This window comes from Saccopteryx bilineata, chromosome X, assembly GCF_036850765.1.
Source record: "Saccopteryx bilineata isolate mSacBil1 chromosome X, mSacBil1_pri_phased_curated, whole genome shotgun sequence".
In the NCBI taxonomy this organism is placed as follows: domain Eukaryota; kingdom Metazoa; phylum Chordata; class Mammalia; order Chiroptera; family Emballonuridae; genus Saccopteryx; species Saccopteryx bilineata.
The window spans coordinates 129,164,810-129,184,360 of record NC_089502.1 but is presented as its reverse complement, the minus strand read 5'-3'; the positions used below and the strand labels follow the sequence as shown (position 1 = coordinate 129,184,360).

General features: G+C 39.0%; 1 protein-coding gene and 1 non-coding gene across 2 annotated transcripts; one reads left to right on the top strand and one right to left on the bottom strand.

Annotated features, from left to right (window-relative positions):
* Positions 1 to 2,679: 2,679 nt before the first annotated feature.
* DDX53 (DEAD-box helicase 53) lies at positions 2,680 to 4,635 on the top strand. Its single transcript, XM_066250565.1, has one exon. It carries the CDS (start codon positions 2,680 to 2,682, stop codon positions 4,633 to 4,635), a length of 1,956 nt encoding a protein of 651 aa, XP_066106662.1.
* Positions 4,636 to 16,886: 12,251 nt separating this feature from the next.
* Positions 16,887 to 17,022, bottom strand: LOC136318034 (small nucleolar RNA SNORA48). The gene has a single exon (XR_010728002.1). It is a non-coding gene; the product is annotated as a small nucleolar RNA SNORA48 (small nucleolar RNA).
* Positions 17,023 to 19,551: the final 2,529 nt, after the last annotated feature.

Genomic DNA, 19,551 nt, shown 5'->3' with positions numbered 1-19,551 from the left:
ACTCAGAGACATGGACAAGAATGTGATGGTAATGGGGTGGTAGGGAGGGGGCGAGGAAGGAGAGAGAGGGGGTGGGGGAGGGGGCACAAAGAAAACCAGATAGAAGGTGACAGAAGACTATTTGACTTTGGGTGAGGAGTATTCAACATAATCAAATGTCAAAGTAATCTGGAGATGTTCTCTCTGAACATATGTACCCTGATTTATCAATGTCAACACATTAAAATTAATAAAATAAACTGGCAAGGTTTCGAAAAATAAGGAAAGACTGAGAAAAGGTCACAAATCATACATGACAACTAAATGCAAGGCAGTGTCCAAGACTAGATCCTGGAACACAATAAAAACATTAAGGTAAAGCTGGAGGTATAAAGTCTGGAGATTAGTTAATATTAACACACCAATGCTGGTTTCTTATATGTGACAAATGTACCATGGTAGTGTGAGATAAGATTGGAGGAAACAAACTGGTTGAAGAGTATACAGGAACCCCTTGTACTATTTGTGTCACCTTCCTATAAATCTAAACTTATTACATCTAAAAAGTTTAATTAAAAGATTGAGAAGAGGTTCTACTGGCCAATTCCTTTGGAAACTTTGGGTTAAATGATAGCCAATTGAGTTTTCCAATTCCTGCAATTGTCAGAGTTTTCTAAGACACTTGAATGCATTGTAGCTATAAGAAAGAGAATATAAGATGCTATATTTCCCAACATATTTGGCTAGTAACCTTTTCTCTCTTCAAAAATTATCATTCCAGTAAAAAATGCTGACATGGAGAAGCTTTTTCCCAGTGCTTCACAGATTTCTAGCCAATATCTGACTGTGTTCAAATTTTAATCAGCAACTTTTGCTGGAGATAGAAAGATGCTATAAACATGTAACTAGCCAAACACTTAAAACTAGAAAATACTATGATAAATGAGACACTGGCATTGAAATTATATTAATAGGCTGCTTCTGTTAACCAAACTTAATAAGATGGCTATAAAAATATAAATATATAGACTATCTTTAGTTAGACAAAGGGAAAAAATAAAAATCAACCATGTAAGTACAGGATGAGAAAGAATGGATGATTCAAATACCCATCATGTTCCCGGGAGGAACTTTGTGTCTTGAGTTAGTAGGTAGGATGAGTAAAACTGTCATGTTTAATGAAGAGGACCCATATAGTAAGATTAAGCCCATTTCTGCAGATTTGTTTTGTTTAGTTCTATGTGCCATGTCACAAAAGGTTCTCAATGAATATTTTCAAAGGAGAAGGGACAGGACCATGTAAATCTTGGAAACCATATCATATCAAGAAATGTGGAGGGGTTTTCCCCAAAACTAGGACTTTAACCATAATGAACAGAAACCTTAAGGGGATTTGACAGCAGCCATTACAAATACAAGGATACAAGGAGAATCAAACCCATTCCTTGTCATTCAGCAGTCAGAAGGAGAACCTAAGGAAACAAGAGCTGGCATATTTTAGTTCAATACCATCTTTGTAATCATTAAATTGCCTCATAATGGAATGCATACTTTTGAAGCAAAGTGAGCTCCTAGCCTCCAGGATTGTTTAAATCGAAGCTGTATAGCTATCTGCCCAGATTGCTACCAAGGTGTCTTCTACTTTGCACCTCGTACATGACTTCTATGAATCCTTCCAGTCCTAAGATCTGTGAATGTATGAAACCATAGGGAAGGAAAAAAATTAAGAGGCATTAAGAAAACTAGAAAACTACTGAAAAAACTCTCTTAGGTACCTTAGACCCCACTATACCTCTCTTTTAACTAGCATCCCTGAAATCATATTTAGAAACTGCTTGGAAAAATGCTGGAGTTTATCAAAAGAATCAGTGCTGAAGTACCATTCCTAAGTGTGTACTTAATAGACTTCTGATGGTATTATTTAAGTTACAGTACAGGACATGGAACTGAATTTATCTAGACCAAGTATTGTTACACAAAAGGAAACTTACTGAAACAAATTGGTTTTGTTTTTTTTTTTAATCCATCATATTTCCTTCCTATGCAAATAATTGGCTTATAAAAAGAAACCAAACCAAATATGTGTATAATAAGTTCAAAGCCTGCTTCAAGTCTATTCCCAAACTCAGCCAAAACTAGCATGACCTGAGTGACTGAGGCACCTAGGACACCAATGGTGAGTAAACACTCTCCAGGATCAATAAAGGTCTATATGCTCAGCCCTTGAGATTGAGTATCAATTTTTTATTTTTACTTATTGATTTTAGAGGAGGGTAGGGAAAGTGAGAGAGACAGATAGAGAAACATCAATTTGTCATTCCACTTATGCATGCATTCAGTGGTTCACTCTTACATGTGCTCCGATTGGGGATGGAAACCACGAACTCAGTGTATGGGGACTATACTCTACCAACTGACAGCTCCACCCAGGGAAAGTGAGTGTCGCTTAAATTTTGCGTCAGAGGTGCCTGCTTACCTCACCTTGGTCTCAGGGTGATGACCTGTGACCTGTGATTGGTCAGGTCATCACAGCCCCTCCCTGCTTTCACAATCGTCTCCTAGGTAACAGCCATATAGCTGCCAACCTTAACGGGCAGTATGGTCTGTTGCTCAAGAGCCTGAGGAAAAAGGGGCTTCAGGTCACGTCTTTTCTCAACCCACAAGGAGGAGAGAGGTCTGTACCAACCCTACCATGCTATCATGGCTTGGGCCCCGGAGCAGAAGTGGGTGGGGCCAAGTCCAGATGATCCTGGAGCCAGTAGGGATGGCCTGGGAGGCGGAGGTGGAGGCGGAGGCGGACATAGTGGAGGTAGCAGAGGAGGAAGAGGTGGAAGAGGCAGAAGAGGCAGAAGAGGCAAAAGAGGAGGCAGGGGCTTGAGGGCCACTAGCTCCACAGAACCTCCTACTACCTTTAAAATACGAAACAGTATGATTGGTGCTGTGATTGGTATCAGAGGATCAAAAATACAACACATCCAGAGTATGACAAATACAAAAATACTGATTATAAAGGGTGACAACGAAGCAAATGTAAACATTTTTGGCAGCAAGGATATGACAGCAAATGCCAAAGCTGCTATAGAAACCATTATTAAAAAACGAGAAGAAGGTTCCAATTCACAATCCAGTGTTGCTAATGCTGCATCCCAATCCCCTGTTGGAAGAAATTCAACCACAAGTAACACTGTTAGAGAAGTTCGGCAATTGTTAAACTGGGACCGAATTAAGGAGGAAGTAGCAGATTGGGAAAAAAAAAAGTGGATGGGTTTACCTCCAATTAGAAAAGACTTTTACGTAGAATCTGCAGCAACAAGTTCACTGTCTCAAGTGCAAGTAGACATTTGGAGAAAAGAAAATTTCAATATAATGTGTGATGACTTGAAAAATGGCAAAAAACGTTCTATCCCCAACCCAGCTTTTACATTTCAAGACACATTCCACGATTATCCTACCTTGATGAGAAACATTAACAATGCTGGATTTAAATATCCAACACCATTTCAGTCACAGGCATGGCCCATTATTCTTCAAGGGATAGATCTTATAGGAATTGCCCAAACTGGAACAGGCAAAACATTGTCCTATTTATTGCCTGGGTTCATTCATATAAGTTCTCAACCAACACCTAGAGGACAAAGAAATGGTCCGGGGATGCTAGTCCTTACACCAACTAGAGAATTAGCTATCCAGGTGGAAAATGAATGTTACAAGTATGCATATAAAAGTCTTAAAATCGTTTGTATATATGGTGGCATAAATAGAAAAGAACAAATAAGAAGCATTGACAGAGGCGTAGACATCATTATTGCTACTCCTGGTCGGCTCAATGATCTACAAATGAATAACTTTATCAACCTAAGAAGCATAACCTATTTAGTCTTAGATGAAGCTGATCAAATGCTGGATATGGGATTTGAACGTCAGATAATGGAGACTTTAATAGATGTGCGCCCAGACCGGCAGACAATTATGATAAGTGCAGCTTGGCCAGGTACGATTCGTCGAGTTGCACACTCTTATTTGAAAGAGCCTATGATTATTTATGTTGATTCTCTGGATCTCGTTACTGTAAATACAGTGAAACAAAATATAATTGTTACCACAGTAGAAGAAAAACGATCTCTTATCCAAGAATTCCTACAGAATCTATTTCCCAAAGACAAAGTCATCGTGTTTGTCAGCAGAAAACGTGTTGCTAATGATTTATTCAATGACTTAAGTATCCAAGGCCTATCTGTCCAGTTGCTTCATGGCAGCAAAAAACAGAGTGAACGTAAACAAGCATTAGATGACTTTAAAAGTGGAAAGGTGAAAATACTGATCGCTACTGATTTAGCATGCAGAGGTCTTGACGTTAGTGATATTACACATGTTTATAATTACGATTTTCCTTGGAATATTGAAGAATATGTACACAGAATAGGACGTACCGGAAGAGCTGGGAAAAGTGGCATAGCTATTACCCTAATTACTACAAAGGATTGGAAGATTGCCCCTGAATTGATTCAAATTCTGGAAAGAGCAAATCAAAGTGTCCCAGAAGCTCTTGAAGCAATGGCCAATCATCACAAGTTTGCTGAACCAAAAAAGAATACAAAAAAACCCACAAAAATATTTCAACAAAAACCCCAGGGGTCTTATGGAAAACGACATTAAATACTTGCACCAGGCTACTGAAACATTCAAAATATGTTAAAGACATGCACTGTTCAACATACAGAAGGAAAAATCGGAAACATATGGGGAGTTTACAGACAAGCAACTCTTAAATAACACCACTAACCTGCCAATATGCTCCTTAATAAAATCAAAATTGATTTGAAAATGAGAGAGTGAGTGAGTGATTATGTAGGGGTAATTGTATCTTCTCTAAAAGACTTGGCAGTAGATAATAATGGTGCTCTACTTGCTTTAAAATAGTTGTACTAAATTGAAAGTTTTTATCAGACTTATTCAAGTCAGGACATTCTATTTTCACCCAATGGTCAGGACCACAATTCCTAAAAATATCTCCACAATGATTCCCTAATTATTTTAATTCTAAAATTCTAACTTTTTTCAATAGATATGACTAAGAGAGCAGGGTGCCTGACTGAGTAGGAATCAGATCTTCATACAAACTCTGTTACTAAACATTGGTTAAAAATTGGAGAAGGGGAGGCAATTGCTTTTAGAGGTCTCACTGTCTTCACTATTGAATTTGGGTGGTTGTATTAAGTAACTTTGGGGTCCCCTTCATTTCTACAATAAATTCTATGATATAACCAAACTCATGTACCTAAGCCTTATATTAACACTTTATTTTCTAATCTAGGGAAAAACCACATCCTTGCATAACAAATTGACCAATGAACACCCCACCATTAAGAGGAAGACAGACACACAGATAGATACAGACAGATACACAGACAGACACAGACACATAGATACAGACAGACAGACACACAGATAGATTCAGAAAGACACACAGACACACAGGTACAGACAGAAACACAGATACAGTCAGACACACAGACAGATACAGACAGACACAAAGAAAGGGAGAGAGATGAGAAGCATAAACTCATAGTTGTGGCACCTTAGTTGTTCACTGATTGCTTCTCATTTGTCCCTTGACTGGGGATGAGGCTCCAGCTGAGCCAGTGATCCCTTGCTCAAGCCAGCGACCTTGGGCTTCAAGCCAGAGACTTTGGGTTCAAGCTAGTGACCATGGGATCATGTTGATGATCCCACACCCAAGCCAGTGACTCCCCTACCCCGCTCAAGCTGGTGAATCTGCACTCAAGGCAAATGAACCCATGCTCAAGATGGTGACCTTGGGGTTTTAAATCAGTATCCCAGGTCAACACTTCATACACTGCAGCACCACAGGTCAGGCAATGAACCCCTTTTAATAATCAGAAAAGCGCATTCTGCTCTTTCATTAATTTTTGTGATGTGACTTGTGGGTTATGTATTTTCTTTTCATCAGATTTTATTCCTCAATTTGTCTTAAGAAGGTCAATACTGCCTGACCAGGCAGTGGCGCAGTGGATAGAGTGTCAGACTGGGATGCTGAGGACCCAGGTTCGAGACCAGGAGGTCAAAAGCTTGAGCGCGGGCTCATCCGGTTTGAGCAAAAAGCTCACCAGCTTGAGTCCAAGGTCACTGGCTTGAGCAAGGGGTCACTCACTCTGCTATAGCCCCCCAGTCAAGGCACATATGAGAAAGCAGTCAATGAAAAACCTAGGTCTTGCCTGACCTGTGGTGGCGCAGTGGATAAAGCATCGACCTGGAAATGCTGAGGTCGCCGGTTCGAAACCCTGGGCTTGCCTGGTCAAGGCACATATGGGAGTTGATGCTTCCAGCTCCTCCCCCCTTCTCTCTCTCTGTCTCTCCTCTCTATAATGAATAAATAAATAAATAAATAAAAAAGAAAAACCTAGGTCTTGAAACAAAAAACTGATGATTGATGCTTCTCATCTCTCTCCGTTCCTGTCTGTCTGTCCCTGTCTATCCCTCTCTCTGACTCTCTCTGTTTCTGTAAAAAAAAAAAAAGAAGGTCAATACCACATACATACTTCAATAGAAAAAATGTGAAAGAAAAATATTTCTTATATACTTGGAAAAACGGTAAAAGCAATCAAATGACACTTTTGTCATAGGAACCAATTTTAGTAAAACTCCTAATTTGCAATTCTACCTCTTATGTTTTCTGTAGACACAATATGTATCTTCTTACATTGCAAGAAATCCTCACAATGATGCAAATTTTAAAATACATAATTTTTTAGAACATTAGAACTCATCAAGCTTTAAAATTTCTGGCAAAAAAAAAGTAATGCAACAATCTTTTTTTCCCCAGCATGTCTTAGCTGTGACCACAAGAATTAAGTCAGAAATTAAGTAAAATAAAGAGGCATAAACTTTAAGTATAGATGTTTGAGACTTAAAGTCTGGTTTTAAAGGTTCGTTCTTCATATAGGCCTCAATATGTCTTGATAAAATTAATAACAATGGCTAACATTTTTGAGTGTCTGATATAAACCAGGTGGGCTAGCTTATAATTTTTATTAAAAAAAAAAAAAAGAAAACCACTCAGAAGGTAATCTTATCCCTATTTCGCAGGGGATGAAACAAGGTCAGAGGAAATAATTAGCCCAGGATGCAAGACATTATGCTTGTCTTTAGGTTACCCACCGTTCATATTTAGTGATCTAGACAGGTATGTGCAAATTTACTCTATGCAAAACAGTCTATAGCCAAACTTTTGGGCAGAAGTTCAAATGGCCCGTTTCTGTTCACTCAGAGGAGAAATGATGAATGTTTAGCAACTTGGAATATATGTTATTTGCCAGAACTCCTCCTAGGGGCAATGCTATATTTGTTAGAGAAAAATGTAACAATTAAACCACTTGAGATAGAGAGAGAGTTAGGTTTCTCAATCATGTTTAAGAAACAACAACAACAAAAATTATCACTCAATGTCCACGAGTTGGAAACGGAGAGAAATATAACATTCTTCTAAAAGAAAAGGCAGGCAAGAACTAATGCATAAGGATATGAAATAGAGATTCAACAGTGGTTCTCAACCAGGGGCACATTTGGCCCCTCCCCTCCCTATATTTCACAATATGTGGAGACAGTATTGATTTGTTCAGCTACAGGGGGTGGAGGTAGGGTGGCAAGGTGCTACTGGCATCTAGTTAGTAGAGACCAAGGATACTACTAAACAGCCCCACACAACAACAAAAAATTGATTTGGCCCAAAATATCAACAGTGCTGAGACAGAGAATCCATGAAAGAGCATAAACAAAGAAAACTTCATAGAAGCCAAAAAAGGATTTCCCAGGGAAAAAAAATAGAGGATTTTAAAATTGTATTTTGTGGGTTATGCAGAATAAAATCCTACAGCCTTTGGGTCCTTGTTTTAGTCTATATCAGTCTCCACCAGGGCCCAATTTATTGGTGTCTGAAGACAGATTTGGTTGTCACAACTCAGGGGAGGGATGTTTGCACATCCTGGGAAGAGTCCAGTGGTGCTGCTAAAGTTCCCAGAATGCACAGTACAATCCTTCAAAACAAGGAAATATGTGGCCCAAAGGTCAGTAGTGTCACAGTCAAGAAACCTTACAATAGATTAAGTGCAACACCCCCTGCACCAAATTCAATTGCAGCAAAACCAAGAAGGAAGTTCAATGAGGGGGGAAAAAAAGATGATGCACATTTCTTATGCATCATTCTACATAAAACCTACGAGGAATTTGGCTGTCTTTGTTATTCTCTAGATCAATGAGTTTCAGGGTTTTTTTTTTCCTCCTAGGGGAGACTTGGCAACGTCTCTAGACATTTTTGGTTGTCCTACTGAGGCAGCAGAATTGCTACTGGCATGCAGTAGTGGGTTAAGGTCTGGGATAAACATCTAATAATGTACAGGACAGCACCTTACAAGAATGGATTTTCCAGCTCAGAATATCTATGGTATTGAGCTCAAGAAACTGTGGTTTACATTGATCAAGAAAGTTTTTTGTGAGTGAATTGCTTTTTAGAAACTCAAAGAAATACTGAAGTCTACATACAAATTGGAAGACTGTGACATCAGGGCACTGCACATTCTTTGACACAGCAGACAAAGTATGAGGATTCAACTGCCCTCAGAATTATTCCTATAAAATGCTTAGCATGGTGATTTATGAAGCACTCGACAAATATTAGGTCCCTACCGTCCTGCCTCTCCCATCACCCGTTATGTAAGGTTAATCACAATTCTGGAGGCTGTTACTTTATTTCTCCCACTTGGAATGCCCTTTATCCTTCCTCTCTACCTAGTTAACTCAGATTCACCATTCTGGGTCCAGTCAACATGCCACATCTTCCCTACGATCCTAGCTGCTCGCATCCATTTCAGAGCATGTAGCTCTCTCTCATTATCTAAAATGTTCCCATCTGTACTGTACTTGTTTGCATTCCTACAGTGACAATTTTGAAAACTTCAAATCAGTTGAAAGGAATTGCACTATCAAATATTTAAATGCATTATAAAAATATAACAGTTATTCAGCATGATTGACAAATCATAGGAGAACTGTCCAGGGCTAAAACTGCATTAAAAAACCTGTGTAGAATAAAAGCAGAATTTTGAAATGAAAGAAAGAAAAGCATATTCCAAAACAAGTTTAAAAATTAAAAAATATAAAATACATATGCCCCCCCATGCAGTCTCTTCCTACCCCCATGCCTCTGCCTTCGCCCTCCCCCCGCCCCTATCTCCAACCCCTCTTCCCTCTGGCTATTGTTATCCTGTTGTCTGTAGCTATGTGTTATGTCTCTGAGTTGGCTAATCCAGTCACCTTCTTTGATCTCCTCTCCTCTTCCCCCTTCCCTCTGACAGCTGTCCATCTGTTCCCTGTGACCCTGCCTGTTTCTATTTTGTTCCTCAGTTTATTGTGTTTGTTAGATCAAAATGGAAAAAAAGTAAACATAAAAGCACCTACAGAAATTTTAAAGGTAAATATTAATAATTTTAACAACATAAAAATAAAATATAAAAAAATATCATAAAAGCCAAAGGAAACACCAGAAAAATAATCTAAAAAACATAAAACAATCATAATTATTTATATTAAATACACAGAGATTTTTACAAAGAAAAAATAAAAAATGTATTCCAAAATAGATGTATAGGCAGATATGCGGAAGGTAGTTCACCAAACAGATGAACAAGTGAACAATGAACATTTGAAAAGAGATTAACTTCCTTAAAATCAAAGGAATTAAAATTAAACCAAAGACATAACTTTTTTCTCTAAAGAGTTGGGCTGTGATTAGGGGGGAAAAAAACCCCTGGAAATAGCTAATACTAGTAAGGATGTAGGAAAGTAAATGTTGATAAATTTAGGGATAGTTGAGATTATATTAACATCTGTACATATTTAATAGAATTAGCCCCAGTGAAATCACTTCTAGATATTTCCCTTAAGCAGATAGTAATGTAGACATACCAAGATATATATGCACAGCTATTTATCATAGGGTTACTTAAAATAAAAGTCTAAAGAAAGAAAACCTCAATGTCCAATGTTAGGGTACTGGTTAAATAAATTGCAGTGTATCTACTTCTGATTTGGAACAGAAGAAATCGTGCTCTCAAAGAATATTTAAACGTATGAAGGAAATTCGTTTATGAAATCATCTTTTTTAGAAAATTACATTGATCCATATACCCATACAGAAAAAAGCAGTTGAGATGGACCACATATAGACACACATTAATAATAGCCACAGGTTTTTCCATGATGTAATTATGAATGTTTTTTTTATTTATTTACTTTATTGGGGTGACATTGGTTAATAAAATTATATAGGTTTCAGGGGTATAATTCTATAATACATCAGCTGTACAGTGTATTGTGTGTTCACCACCTCAAGTCAAGTCTCTTTCCATCACATTTATCCCTCCTTTACCTCTCCTCCTTCTCCCCAACCCCTTTCCCTCTGGTAATCACCATACTGTTATCTGTTTGTTTTTTTTCTTAATCCTTTCACCATTTTTACCTATCCTCAACCACCCTCCCTTCTGACAGCTGTCAGTCTGTTTCTACTCTGTTTGTTAGTTTAATTTCTTCATTAGATTCCACATAACAGTGAACTCATATGGTACTTAGTCTTTCTCTTACTGGCTTATTTCACCTACTGTTCAGGTTCATCGATTTGGTCAGAGGGTAAGATTTCCTTCTTTCCTATGGTGAAGTAGTATTCCATTGTGTAAATATACCACAGCTTTTTTAACCACTCATCTACTGATGGGCACTTGAGTTGCTTCCAAATCTCAGCTGTTGTAAATAACACTGCAAGTACTATAGGGGTGCATGCATTCTTTCGAATCAGTGCTTCGGGTTTCTTTGGATAAAGTCCCAGAAGTGGAGTCTCTGAATCATAAGGCAGTTCCATTTTAACTTTTTTAATTGAATTTATTGGGGTGACACTGGTTAACATAATTATACAGGTTTCAGGTGCCCCATTCTACAACACATTTTTATGCACCATATTTTGTGTTCACCCGCCCAAGTCAAGTCTTCATCCACCACCATTTATATTCCCTATACCCTCCGCCAACTCCTAGTCCCCACAATCACCACACTGTTGGCCATGTCTATGAGGGTTTTTTTTTGTCTTTTTTCCTCAATCCCTCCACAGACACCCTCACCCAGCTCCTCCACCCACAACAGCTGTGACTCTGTTCTCTACCTATAAGTCTGTCTCTCTCTGTTTTGCTTGTTAGTTCATTTTGTTCATGAGATTCCATATATAAGTGAAATTATATGGCATCTGTCTTTCTCTGGCTTATTTCACTTAACATAGTACTCTCCAGGTCTATCCATGCTGTTGCAAAAGGTAAGATTTCCTGCCTTTTTATGGCCAAATAGTATTCCATTGTGTAAATGTAGCACAACTTTTTTATCCACTCATTTGATGGGTACGTGGGCTGCTTCCAAATCTTAGCTATTGTAAATAATACTGCAGTGAACACAGGGGTGCATATAATTCTTTCAAATTATTATTCCCCATTTCTCCAGATATATTCCCCAAAGTGCAATCACTGAGTCACAAGCAGTTCCATTATTTATTTTTTAAGGTAATTCCATACTGCTTTTCCACAATGGCTGTACCAATCTGTATTCCCATCAACAGTGCACAAGGGTTTCCTTTTTTCCACATACCATTCTGATAGGTGTGAAGTAATACTGTGTTTTTTAATTTGCATTTCTCTTATGATTAGTGACATTGAGCATCTATCTTTTCATATGTCTATTTGCCATTGGTATGTGCTCTTTGGAGAAGGGTCTATTCAGGTCCTTTGTCCATTTTTAAATGGAATTATTTGGGGGAATATTTTGGTGTTGAGGTTTTTGGTGTTGAGCTGATAATAATAGAATGTTAACCCCTTATCAGCTGTATCTTTGGTGAATATGTTCTCTCATTCGGTGAGTTGTCTTCTCATTTTGTTGATGGTTTGCTTTGCTGTGCAAACACATTTTAGTCTGAGGCCGTCTAGGTGGTTTTAATCTTTATTTCATCTTCTAAAATTTATACAAAATTGTATCACTTTCATTATGATAAAAATGATGTTGAACATAATTCTTCAATAATGTTTCTAAAGTGACTTAATGAGTAATTGACTGAAGAAATTACTTCAAGAGGCATTGTGGTTGAATGTATTCAAAATGCAAGCATCTGTTTTGTTTCCCACATTAGAATGTAAATATCATTAATAGGAAACATTTCTCTTTTCCACCACTGACTGCATCTTAAGTGCTAAAAAAAGTGCCAATGGAATATAGTATGAGCAAACTAAGTGTCTGAATGAATGAATTTATGAATGAAAATAAGTGTACTGTTTCATTTTTATTAAACAAAAGTTTTTGTATTTCTGTTTCTTGTTTGGTTTGCTAACATCTGGCGGCCAAAACTCACCTTCTGTTTAATAAGAAAAATGTTGTATGTTCTTATCACACACACACACACACACACACACACAAAGGAAAAACATACAAAAAAACAAAGGGATATGAGAAAATTCTGGTAGGTGTTGGATATCTGTATTCCTTCAATTGTGCTGATGGTATCATGGGTGCTGGCATATGTCCAATCTCATCAAATTGTAAACACTAAATATATTAATATGCAATTCTTTGTATATCAATAATACCTCAATAAATCTGTTAAAAAAAAGAAAGAAAAGAATGGGGCATGGCTTCCAACAGAGAGACCTGTTATCCTTTTATATGTGATCAATGGGAACTCCAGTTTTGTTTTTGTTTTTTCATTTTTATAATTACATGGATTTCACAGAGTTTTCTAACTCATATATCAAAATAAAAAGTCAAAAATTGCCTGACCAGGTGGTGGTGCAATGGATTGAGCATCAGCCTGGGACACAGAGGACCTAGGTTCCAAACCCCAAGGTTTCCAGCTTGAGCATGGGCTCACCAGTTTGAGTGAAGGGACACTGGCTTGAGTGTGGGATCATAGACATGATCCCATGGTCACTGGCTTGAAGCCCAAGGCTGCTGGCTTGAGCAAGGGGTCACTGGCTTGTCTGGAGCCCTCTGGTTAAGGCATATGTGAAAAAGTAATCAATGAGCAACTAAGGTGCCGAAACTACGAGTTGTTGCTTCTCATCTCTCTCCCTTCCTAGCTTATCTAGAGAATAACTCACACATAGAGAGCAGGCTGACAGCTGTCAGTGGGGGGCTATGTGAGGAGCGTAGAGGGATTGAGCAAAAAAGGGACAAAAAAAAGTGAGAAAAAACTCAAGGACCTGGACAACAGTATGATGACTTCCAGGGTGTGCAGAGGTAGAAGAGGGTATAGGGGGATAAGTGGTATTGGACGAAGATATGACTTGAGGTTGATGGTGAGCACACAATACAGTGTACAGAATAGATGTTGCAGAATTTGGCAACTGAATGTTGTGTAATTTTGTTAATCAGTGTCACCTCAATAAATTCAATTTTAAAATAAGTAAATACATAAATAAATGAAAATTCTTGCAGCACACTGGTTGGAAATTCTCTGGTTTAAGTCATTATTAGTTGAATATTATTACCAACAGCCCAAAGCGACTTATCTAATAAATTGAAAAACAGCTATACAGAACCTTGCGTTGAGGCAGCAAATTTTTCATTATTAAGAAGCGGCTCCAATGAGGTGTACTCTAGGATGAGAGTTAACTATAACAAGCAAATTAAGTCCTTGCCCAAGATGTTTATTTAATAGGGACACTAAAAACACAGGCTTCTATTGGGACTTGCTGTAATTTTATAATAAATTGGAAGCATACCAAACCAACCCAGCTTTTGAAAACTCAGCAGCAATTAGAGGAGCAGAAGGAGAAACCAACGGAGTAGAAAACTTGAGGACACCCAATATCAAGGTCATCTGAACCAATAGCTTTAACAGCATTCACACTTGGCTGCACCTGGAGTACATCACTGGCTCTGACAGATTTGAAACGTAGCCGACCAGAGAATTTCTTACAATCAACAACACAGAGGGCTCAGGGTGAACAATTCTACCTAATGGAGATACATAGCCAAGAGCAATGGGAATCTTCTCTTGAACACAAGGAATTTAAAAACATCTTTTCACACAGAAGGGGGACAAGGCCATCTTTGTTCTTCCACCTGAGCTTGAAAATCCAATTAAAAAAAAAAGGCAGAGAGTAAGTACTTTCTAAAAGAATATTGACAAAGTCAGCACATTACTCTCTACCACCTCTCTTCCGATAACTCCAGTGCCCTTCCCTTAATAAAAAATGGTAATTCAGGATTTCTTGGTGTATTGATTGAATAAAAATCTATAATTAATTATAAAAAATGGAGAGACAGATGCTCTCTCCTTAAGCTGACTCCTCCATTTCACTTCCCAAATACTGCTGAAGTCATTCAGTGCCACTAAACTACAGTGACTGCTGACATCTCCTCACCTAGCACACAAACGACAGTGAAAGCCTTGTATCACTTTCCCAACACATGCAGATGGTATTCTTTGGGTCCCTTCTCCTACTGCAAACTTCTGTTTTCTTCTAGACATTCCAACAGGGTAAAAGCTCTGCAATGATGTTTACCCAGCTTAAATAAAGTCCATCCAATCATTTAAAGCTTGCAATTTGTGGAGAACTTTCAGCAGTAAGTACGCTGATGTGTTCTGGGGTCCTAATTAAAATTTCAATTGGAACTCATTTCTCATATTCAGCAAAATCCCTTTCAAGCCCGAACTAATTGGTTTTAGGCTTGTGTCCTGTGAGGACCCATATGCGGTTTTACATAAATGTTTTAATTTTCTTTGGAACCAATAAATGTGGCCTTGTCACATCTCTTCCAGGCATTTACGTTCAGGTTCTCTTTATAGGCCTCTTGTTCAACACACACACTTTTTCATGGTGCTTTCCTGTGAAGCACCACGTGACATTCCAATTTAACTTACTCTCTCATGAATAAGAGCATGTGAAATCATGTTTAACTAAAGGAAAAAAACTACTTTCTGTTTCGAAAGAAAAGGCTCCTCCTCCCCCCTTCTACAGTCCACACACACACACATGCACACACATATTCACATGCGCGCACACACTCACATGCACACACACAGGTTCAGCTTTGTTGAGAACATCCAGCCTGCCTGTCCACTACATCCCCTAGAGCTCACTCTGCCATTCAGAACTCAGAATACTATGGATGGATGATATGCAGAGTTAGCTGAACTTACTGTTTCTGTTGATGAGGGATAAAGATCTTTGCTTTTATCTGGAAGTGACTGGCTGTTGTCCTCAGCTTAAGTATAACATAACGATTAAGGGTAAAGTCTTTTTTTTTATCAAGTGAGAGGCAAGGAGGGCAGAGACAGATTCCCGCATGCACCCCAACTGGGATCCATCAGTCAAGCCCCCTACCAGCCGATGTTCTGACCATCAGTGGCCATTGCTCCTTGCTCGGCAACCGAGCTATTTTTAGTACCTGAGGCAGAGGCCATGGACCTGTGCTCAGTGACCGGGGCCATCTTGCTCAATTTCGAGCCATGGCTATGGGGTGGGAAGAGAGAGAGAGAGAGAGAGAGAGAGAGAAATGGAAGGGGGTGCAGAAGCAGACGGTCGCTACTCCTATGTGCTCTGACCAGGAATCAAACCCAGGACTTCCACACACTGGGCTGATGTTTTACCACTGAGCCAACCAGCCAGGGCCTAAGGGTAAAAAGTCTTAGGAGTTGGAAAGACCTGCACATGAGTATCAGATTGGCTATTCGCAATCAGTTACATGAATTTGGGTAAGTCATATAAAGGTCCTAAGCCTTGGTTTCATTAGCTGTAAAAGGTAGACGATGATTTTAATTTCTACTTCATGCATACTAAATTATATATATATATATATATATATATATATATATATATATATATATATATATATATATATATAAAGTATCCAGGATAGAAGAATATTTCTACCTCATGCATACTAAATTATATATATAAAGTATCCAAGATAGAAGAATATTAACATTAAACTCAATAGTTTAAAAATTAAAAAAAAAAAAAAAACAGGAGAAGATGGTTTGGGTATAGTATGATAACACTCAGGCTATTTCATTCTAATTATCACTTTCACACACACACACAAAGTTAATGTGTTGCAAAAGAATACCAAAAACATTGCTGTTTTGTTTTGGGAAATGATTCCATGGAGAAGGTACTTGTTGAGACTCTCTACCTCTGCAACATGTATGTGCTTGAACTCTGTTCCTCCCTGAGTCTGTTGCATTCTTCTTCCTCCTTAAACTGCATTTTTTACTTTTTCTTTGTATACATGGTAAAAACGGCTGATTCTATAGCTCTCTGGTTTATATTATATATGTTCATGACATCAGTCTAGATTGAGCTAGATTGTCTCAGCTCCAAATTTATATCTTTGTAAGAGATCATGTGATTGGACCAAATTGAATCAGGTCTCCATTCATGGTCCAATCAAGTAAAGTATTTTGAGTGGGAGGGCTGGAGATGATAGGGCCCTATAACAAAAAGACAGCTTCTCATACTCCATCATCCCTGTATTTGAAGGAAAGTAAACTTCAGAGAAATGGTTCCTTAGAGACAACAGTATTAAACTGTTTTTCCTTAGACCAAAAGCTCGCATACATTAATTATGTTATATGCCCAGTTAGTAGCTCTAGTTCTCACACACAGAAACTATCAAAATTATTTTTAGTCCTTTCTCTAAAATATGAGCCTTTTAATACTACCAAGAGAATAAACTCATTGGTAAATCTATTATTTATTCTACCACATATTTTAACTATCCCATTACTGGAAACAAATATGAGACCATCTGATGAACAACATCTACTTTTTTTTCTTTCTTTTTTTTTTCTGTTATATCCATGTGTCCAGAGCATGAATCAAGCAAGGGCATGGACCAAACACCATGCTGGGATAAACAAGGAGTTACTTTGCCTCTGGCTAATATGAGATAAGCACCACCAAACCAGGTGCAACTCTGTGCAGGTCAGGGATACAACATTTATTTCTAATGAATTTTCACAACCATTTTCCAAAAACAGTATTCACAATAATATTTATATCATTTCCCAAGCCTATTCTCTGTAAAACCTGAAACTGTTTAATTAAAGAAATCTCATGGGCCCTGGCTGGTTGGCTCAGCGGTAGAGCATCGGCCTGGCGTGCGGGGGACCCGGGTTCGACTCCCGGCCAAGGCACATAGGAGAAGCACCCATTTGCTTCTCCACCCCCCCTCCTTCCTCTCTGTCTCTTTCTTCCCCTCCCGCAGCCAAGGTTCCATTGGAGCAAAGATGGCCCGGGCACTGGGGATGGCTCCTTGGCCTCTGCCCCAGGCGCTAGAGGGGCTCTGGTCGTGGCAGACCAACGCCCCAGAGGGGCAGAGCATCACCCCGGAGGGACAGAGCATCGCCCCCTGGTGGGCAGAGCGTCGCCCCCTGGTGGGCGTGCCGGGTGGATCCCGGCCGGGTGCATGCGGGAGTCTGTCTGTCTCTGCCCATTTCCAGCTTCAGAAAAAAAGAAAAGAAATCTCATGACTAAAATAAGACAACTCAAGGATCCAAGATGGCAGCAGAGGAGGTAGAACTTACATTCACCTTCTCCCAGGACTAAATAAGAATTACAACTGAACTATAGAGCAATCAACCAGAATAACCAATTGAACATTAGCTGAACAGAAGTCTAAGAATTCATAGAAGAAGCACTGTGGAGACTTATAGGAAGATCAGAGATGCAAAAAGGGCTAGCCCTGCACCCACAGGTGAAAATTGAGAATCCAGAAGGATATCTCAGTTGCAAAGGTCACTTCTGAGAAGCTGGGGGTCTCAAACTCATGCCAGACTCCCCAACCCAGAAGAGTTCCAGTGCTAGGAAGAGGAGCACATGTAACATCCAGCTGTGAAAACCAGCAGAGATTCTATTAATACATGCTGGGGTGAGACAGGTATGTGCTCTCAAACCAGGCATACTCTTAAAAGGTCAGCAGACAAAATCTGATTCATGGGCAATCGCCTTGGGTTCTGGGTGAGTGATGGTGGCTCAGGGTAGACTGGAGTCAAACAGAGAGAGATTGTGTTCTGTAGCTCTGGGGGACAGGGGGACAAGGCTTGAGGAATAGCTGCCATTGTCACTGTGCTGTGTTTCTTTCCCACACTGTCCACAGATGCTAGCTTTCTTGGGTTGAGCATCCCGTTTCACACAGTGCCTGTCCTGTGGAAATCTACTGGCCCCAACCACCCAAATCTCTGTGGATGCACACTGTCATGCACACCCCTGCCAAAGAGTCAGCTTCCTTTAGGGACCCTTGGTCCAATAAAGTCTTTCGTAGAAGACTCTGCAGAAGGTCTGTGCAGACTTGGGGTGGGGTGGGGGTGTCAGGGACACACAGGGTGTAACCAAGTAGTATAGTGTGGGTGCAAGAGCTATTTTTCCCCATGTGCCTCGTCTGGCACCACAGTTCCTGTGCAGAGCCCTTTGTGTTTTACCTAATAAATTCTACTGGTCTCCCACTAATGACTCACTAAGAACTTGCCCTACCATAAAGTTTCACAGGCTCAGGGGTGTGGCGACTGGCATTGGTGTACTCTGAAATTTTTGCTAAGTGTCCACCAACCCAGCACTGGTACTGAGTTTGAATCTGTAAAAACCTGGTAAACCTTTAACCAGACTCATCAATAATGAAAGACAGAAGACTCAAACCCCTCCCCCAAATAAATAAAATGAGACATGAAAGAGGAGGTGTAAGAACTGACACCACAGAAATACAAAGGATTATAAGAAAATGTTGCAAACAACTATATTTCAAAAAAAATCAGACTATCTTGAAGAAATGGATAAATTCCTAGAAACATACAATCTTCCAAAAATGAATCAAGACGAATTAGAAAATTTGAACAGACTAATTAAAACCAATTAAATTGAAGCAGTAATAAAAAAATTTAGAAACTTTCAACAAACAAAGCCCTGGACCAGATGGCTTCACAGGGAAATTTTACCAAACTTTCAAACAAAAACTAACACCTAGCCTATCAAATATTCCAAAATTTCAAGAAGAAGAAAGACTTCCAAGCTCATTTTATAAGGCCAGTATTAGCCTAAATCCAAAACCAGATAAGGACACTACAAAAAAAGAAAAGTATAGGCCAATATCCTTGATGAATATAGATTCTAAAATCTTCAACAAAATATCACTAAACCAAATTCAATAATATATTAAAAAAGATCATACACCATGATCACATGGGATTTATTCTGGGAATGCAAGGTTGGTACAATATCTGCAAATCAATTAACATAATACACCACCAAATAAAAAGGAAAGATAAAAAATCATACGATCATAAAATAGATCAGAAAAGCATTTGACAAAATCCAGCATCTGTTTATGATAAAAGCTCTCAGCAGGCCCTGGCCAGTTGGCTCACTGGTAGAGCATCGGCCTGGCATATGGAAGTCCCAGGTTTGATTCCTGGTCAGGACACACAGGAGAAGTGCCCATCTGCTTCTCCACCCTTCCCTCTCTCCTTTC